Genomic DNA, 6,791 nt, shown 5'->3' with positions numbered 1-6,791 from the left:
TTCTTCCTGCATATGTTGTTCTGCATGTATCTCATGGTTATTAGATATATTATCTTGAAGATCATGAGAAATATAAGTGGTATCATCATTGTGAGACTCATGTATATCAAAGGTTTGAGAGTTGCTAGCCTCAGGTTCGGGTACCAAGATAGGAGGATCTTGGTTAGTGGCACTGGTTGATGTTGATTCGTCGGTTTCTTGAGAAGTCGATGACTCATCATGGGTATTGTGAACAACTTCTTGTGATGATGGAAACAATTTTAGCCAACTCAATGTGTCAATGTCACTCTCCCCCTGACCATTGTGTTGGGCGGTGTAGAAAAATTCGGTTTCAAGGAAGTCGCAATCCATGGTGGTGTACATATGACGTCTTTTCGGGCTATAACAACGGTATCCTTTCTGGTTGATACCATAACCTAAAAAAAACACATTTTTCAGCACAGGGGCCGAGTTTCCCTCGATCTGTTTTAGGTATATGGACAAAGGCGGAACATCCAAATACCCGTGGTTCAAGTGTGAGGGTAGGTGGGAGTTTTGTAAAGTTGGACAAAGTTTTTAAGGGGGTTTTAAGATCAAGGGCTTTGGTGGGAAGTCTATTAATAAGATAAGTGGCAGTCGCTATAGCTTCGGGCCAAAAAGACTTAGGGACCCGAGATTCTATTAGGAGGGCTCGAGCTATTTCCAAGAGAATACGGTTTTTTCTTTCAACGGTCCCATTTTGTTCAGGAGTATGTGGACAAGCCGTTTGGTGAATAATTCCTTTGTTTTGATAAAAAAGTTTCATTGACTCATTTACAAACTCCCCCCATTATCAGATCGAAGAGTTTGGATGTTGATCTTGTATTGTGTTTGTATCATGGTGTAAAACATAGTAAATTTATTGAAAACTTCTGATTTATTTTTTAGAAAATATATTCATGTCATACGAGTGCAATCATCAATAAAAAGAACAAAATATCGAAAATTTTGTCCTCCAACAACTTCTGCTGGTCCCCAAACATCCGAATGGATAAGTGAAAAAGGAAAACCAACTTTCGTGTTATTAAATTTATATGTGTGTCTACGGCTCTTAGCCAAGACACAAGTCTCACAAGTTAATGGTTTATTTGAAGGAAATAATTTCGGAAATAAAAGATGTAAATAACCGATAGATGGGTGCCCTAATCTCCTATGCCAAAGCCAAGCTTCTCTACCCATAGTTCCGTGTGCAAGCATCACATTCCCATGTTGAGTCACTTCCTTCACATAGTATAATCCCCGACGTTATCGTTCCCGTCCTGATATCCTGAAGGATACAAAAAGTAGGGTGCATCAAAACAGTGCAATTTAATTCTTTTGTGACGTGACTGATAGATAATAATTTGTGTGACAAAGAAGGAACATAAAGACAATTTGAGAGCTTTAAAGTTGGCGAGATCTCAATTGTCCCTTCTCCTTTTACAGGAGCGCTTCCCCCATTAGCGGTTTTAATGTAGTTAACTCTAGGTTTAGATTGTGATATTATATCCGATACATCAAAAGTCATAGTATCGGTAGCACCGCAGTCAAATATCCAAGAATGATTAAGTTTTGCATAACTTTGGGCTACATTTACTTGCCCATATTTTTCATTAATTATTCTGGTCCCACCTCTACCTTTTTCTTGGTTAATGATTTTTTCCAAAACATTAGTTTGATAAAAAGGTACATTTGTTTTTGTTACCCACTTTTGTCCAGTATCGTAATACCCATTTTTTTCCATTAGGTTGTTTGCTATTTTTGAAATATCATAATCAAAAATATTAAAATCAATAGAGTGGTGACTAGAATTGTTAAAAGCAATTTTAGAAGGGCCTGAGAATAAAGTCTCAAACCCTTTACCTCCTTCCTCGTTCTCTGCAATATCATCTGTGGAAGTGAAGCCTCCAAAGGCAGTGCTTCTTTGTTCGCCGCCACCTCTATGTTCAGGCTCCTCCGTTTTCCCGATGGTTGCAGCAGCTTTACCCCCTTCCTTATTTCCCTTTTTGTGACCGTCGTTCCACCATTCTGGATAGCCGACGAGTTCAAAGCACTGGCTCTTGGTGTGTTTATTTTTGCCACAATGATCGCATTTAAGTTTCGTTTTGTCAATCCGGGATGATGATCCAAGAGTAGAGTTTTTCTGGTTCGTTCGCCCTTTCGTCAAAAAACCTAGACTTTCTGGTTCAGATGACCTGTTGGTATTCAATCCTGCCGCCACACCGCTTGGGGAAGATGAGTTATCAGTGGTTCCTAAGATTCCCTGATGTGCCATTACTTTCCGAACGGCGGCGTAGGCGCCTTCAGCCGAGGGTAGCGGGTCCCACCGGAGAATCTCCCTCTTTATCGGGTCATATTGTCGGTCAAGGGCGTTCAAGAACTGGAAAAGCTTCTGTTCTGACCGGAGTTTGTTGTATGTGGCTATGTCAGCAGCACACGTCATAGGGTTCGGGTCTCTCCTTTCAATCTCTCCCCAAACTCCCTGCATAATGATCCAGAAATCCTCCAACGGAGAACCATTCTGTTTAATACCGTTCGATTTTACGTGAAGATCAAAGGTTTGGAGTTTGTCTTTCCCGCTACTGTATGTTGTGACTAACGCATCCCACAGTGTTTTGGCTGTCGGGAATTCGGTTAGGTTACTGGCTAGGGCGGGTTCGATATTCTGAATCAACCATGAGAACACGACTAAGTCATCTTGTTCCCATTGTTCGTATTGGGTGTCGTTTGGCTCCGGAGGTTTCGGATCTCCCGTTAAATGGCTCAAGAGATGCTTCGATTTGCCGCCGATTGCGACTCGAATCATTCGAGACCACAAGGCATAGTTCTGACTATTCAGTTTGAGGCTGATTTTTAAAGAGTCGGAAAGGCTCTGTTTTTGGGGTTGAGTTTGGTTGTTGATACTATTTTTGAGGAGATTGGTGATCTGCAATGCAAGATCATTGTTGTTTTCATCCGACATGCTTGGTTATTGAAGAGAAACGGATTGACAGGATTGGCTTTGTAAAAGAAAAAAAATGAAAATGAGCGGGTTAAGATCGATGACACCGCTCTGATACCATGTTTTCAATACAAGGTATAGAGTGTTGAAGGATTGATTCTTATTATTGAGAATTCGTTAATATATTACAAAGGAAGAGATACAATATATATAGATGGTTGGTGAGACAATTCATAGAAATAGGAATAAAAAATATGGCTGGAAATCCTTGATTGAAAGGACAACGGTCCATAATTGAATTTAATTTAGGAGATGCCAAAATGGGAGAGATGCAATATTGATCTTACAATATCTTTGTTTTCTAACACTTCGGAATCCAAAGATTCAAGAAATTGTGCCGGCCCGTTTTTAGGTGGTTAAATAAGTAAAAATCTTACACATAACTTTCGCACTTCGGCACGTTTCGCTTGCTTTTCAGGCATATTCGTCACCAGTACCTTGATCAAATTACCGAGTCGAGAAAAATGAACACTTATCATCTCTTTCCCTTCATCATTTCCATCCTTGTTGGCCAAAACATACGGCTTCAATATTTCCAATATCAATTCGAGTGCTTCAACTTGCCTAAACTTTGACTTTGCACCGGCACATTTGTCAACAAGAAACCCGAAGAAATGTTGACCAACCCACGACCTCCTCCTGAATATTTCTTTCAAGAATTGGGTTTCAGTTGAGAGTTTTTATCATCAAAATAACGCACCATAGTGTTTTTTAATATATCATGCACCCTTTCCAATTCATCTTCAGAGAAACTTCTTGAATCAATGAGCTTTAGAATCCAATAAGTCGAGTTCTGATCAAGATTAACAATCTTTCGGTATCGATGGAAGGAAGCACATTGTTTCTTCTTAGATGGGGTGACTGCAGACTTCTTATTTTTCAAGTTAACTTCGAAAGGTTCCAAAACTTAAAGAAACAAATTAGTATATCCATCAATATTTGACATTACAAGTAGGGATGGGATTGGTACAGTACCCGTATCTATACCCTTACTGTTACCGAAAATACTGGTACCGAATTTGAACAAAATTGGGTACCAAATACCGTACCAAATATATAGGCACGGTACGGGTATTTTTGGTACGGTACCCGTTTTGGTACCATTTTGTTTGTATTTAGTTTTTTTGCACTTGTACGAGTACTAAATAGGTAAAATTGACATGAGCACCAATATAGTACGAGTACCAATATAATACGAGTACCAAATAGGTTAAATTGGTATGAATACCAATACGATACGGGTACCATATAGGTATAATCAATACGAATACTATAAATACCATAATACGAAATAAAACATAATACGAAATAAAACATAATACAAAAAAACCTTTAAAGGTCTACATAAAATTCGGTACCAGTACCTGTTTTTACCCGTACACGTACCAATACCGAAAGTACCGAATACCAAAATCAATAAAACTGGGTATCGATACATGTACCAAATACCTAAAATCGGTACGGGTATGGATACGAGTATGGGTATTTGGGAAAAAAGCCCATCCCTAATTAAAAGTCAGTAAGTTGGTTAACTGTTTTCACCTTAATTTAATAACTTTAAACTCATAGTTTATCAAATTGGCTAAACGTATCTAACCACCTCAAATTTTCTTCGTACTTTTACTTCAAAATTTCCAAAAACATTCAAGGCATAGATAGATCATGACGAACCTACAGCTAAAAAAATGAACAAAGGTATATCGCAAAAGAATTGATAAACTAACAGAAAAATGAGTGTCAACATATCACGAATAAGAAAACTAACTTAAATACTATACAATATATCACAAGACGACTTATAAACTAACGCTAAACGAGTATCCTATTGTAAATCGCCACTCCCGCTGCATCGCACGGGTAAATGGCTAGTAATACACAATACACAATCCAAGTTTAATATTTAATAACATTTGCATCAACTTCACACAATATAACCAATGTAAATCACACCATAATAAGCTCTTACATATACTTTCCTCCTCAAGAGCATGTACATTTCAAAACTAAATGATCAACAAAATCTAAATATTCAACAAAACACATGAATGGTAAATAAACATAAACATAATGCAGGCATCCTCAACGACTTCAACAACCGGTTCCTCCACACAAACAACAGCAAAACACAACTTCTGATCCGATCCACGAAACGACCACACTTGAACATTCGAGTCTCTCTTCAAATGCAACTTATTCGTCGACCAAAACCTATACCAGTTAGTCGCAAACACATAATTTTCAGAGCTTTCCATCGGCCACCACCTCAAATTCATCGGATCCTTGTAGATCTCCAACGTTGGCCCCAACAACCGAACCTCAATCTGGTTTCCTTTTCCTTTTCTAAGATGTTCCTTCTCATCCACCGTCAAGAACTCATTTGTCTGCAGTTGGTTAACCGGCATGTTCAACCTGTTTAACCCATGCCTAGTATCCGAATCAAACAACTTCTTCTGTATCACAACTCTCACATCCGTACCCTTCATCTCATTCACAATAAACTCTTTCAACCGCTCCGTTATCTCGTTCACCACCACCGGCTTCTCTTCGGCCTTCTTTGGTACTTTTCTTTTCTTACTACGGGCTTTTCCGGTGGATGGTGCCCGTTTACGCTTTGATATCTTTTGTTCTTCCCGGCTGTACGGACGGATTTAGGGTTTGACTTGTTTGTTTCTTGTTCACGTAACTCCATGTCACGAAAGAATCTTAACTTCTCGTTCGCAAGTTCTGATCTTTCGCAGGTAAATATTGTTTTCTGTCGTCAATCTTTTCGCGTTACGTGATCTGATCATGGGTGCAGTGTCTGACATGATCACACCTGCATCCGCCATGACTAGTTGTTGCGTTTGTGAATTAAAGAATGCAGGAGATTGATCGAAGGGTTGATTAATTTTGTGGGTATGGAATTAGTTGTGAATATGGATGGGTACTTATAGTGACAGATTGTGGGATATTTGTATTTGTGACGGAAAATCGGGTTCCGTACGACATAGATATGCATAAGAATAATATTAAAAGGCATTTTAAATTTGCATAAGAATAATATTAAAAGGAATTTTAAGAGTACAATTAATGAGGTCAATAATAATCTCTAAGTTTGGGATCCCTTTCCATATATTTGGTATTTTTAAAATATACAATATTTAACGATTGGTATTTTAAAAATACAATATTTAATGAGTAATGTACAACCTTTTGTTTTGATTCTGTATGATCTTCTATGTTCTCGCGAATAATTTACGATATTTTAAGGAAGAGTAGGGTTTCTGTACAAATACCAAGAGAAAATAAGGTTTCCGTACAAATACAAGATAATTATACTTCTGAATTATTTTTTTTTTGAACCGTGACTTGTTTTTTTGAGTGACCTAATGTCACACCGCCTAATCGGCGGCCCTAGCCAAGTCTGACCAGACTTACGTTGTCTTAATCGGGCTCGCGCTGGGTTGGCCAGACTTGGTTACGGCGTTCCCCCGGAAACCGTACTGCCTCCACACGAGATACCTCGCTGAAGTAGCAGCCGAATGAAAACCGGGGTGCGGCTCAGGATCGAACCCCCCTCGGTGGGTTTGTCACCATCATTGCCCAATATCCACCCCAAAATGATACAAGTGGGGATTAAACTTGAGTCTCCATTGGAAAACCTAAGTCTCCTACCACTAAGCCACAAGTGGGGGGACATACAACTGACTTAAATAGATGATTGTTGTTGACACAAAAAAAGTATTTCAAAAAATGCTCTCTAGAAGCTGAAAAGTCTTCCGGCTTCTAGATCGTTTTCTCGCAGTTCCGATCA

The 6,791-nt window shown here is 38.8% G+C and overlaps 2 protein-coding genes across 2 annotated transcripts; both read right to left on the bottom strand.

The window, feature by feature from the left end:
• Positions 1-1,189: 1,189 nt before the first annotated feature.
• LOC110889107 lies at positions 1,190-2,959 on the bottom strand. Its single transcript, XM_035981308.1, has one exon. The coding sequence runs from the start codon at positions 2,957-2,959 to the stop codon at positions 1,190-1,192; it is 1,770 nt and encodes a 589-aa protein (XP_035837201.1).
• Positions 2,960-4,890: 1,931 nt separating this feature from the next.
• LOC110891585 (B3 domain-containing protein At2g32645) lies at positions 4,891-6,008 on the bottom strand. Its single transcript, XM_022139283.1, has one exon. It carries the CDS (start codon positions 5,479-5,481, stop codon positions 5,020-5,022), a length of 462 nt encoding a protein of 153 aa, XP_021994975.1. The 5' UTR covers positions 5,482-6,008; the 3' UTR covers positions 4,891-5,019.
• Positions 6,009-6,791: the final 783 nt, after the last annotated feature.

Source organism: Helianthus annuus, chromosome 12 (genome assembly GCF_002127325.2).
Source record: "Helianthus annuus cultivar XRQ/B chromosome 12, HanXRQr2.0-SUNRISE, whole genome shotgun sequence".
Taxonomy (NCBI): Eukaryota; Viridiplantae; Streptophyta; class Magnoliopsida; order Asterales; family Asteraceae; genus Helianthus; species Helianthus annuus.
The sequence above is the reverse complement of the archived record's forward strand: the minus strand, read 5'-3'. Positions and strand labels throughout refer to the sequence as shown.

Bases quoted from the DNA above. Each gene is read 5' to 3' on its own strand.
- LOC110889107 (XM_035981308.1), bottom strand. From the start codon at position 2,959: ATGTCGGATGAAAACAACAATGATCTTGCATTGCAGATCACCAATCTC.
- LOC110891585 (XM_022139283.1), bottom strand. From the start codon at position 5,481: ATGAAGGGTACGGATGTGAGAGTTGTGATACAGAAGAAGTTGTTTGAT.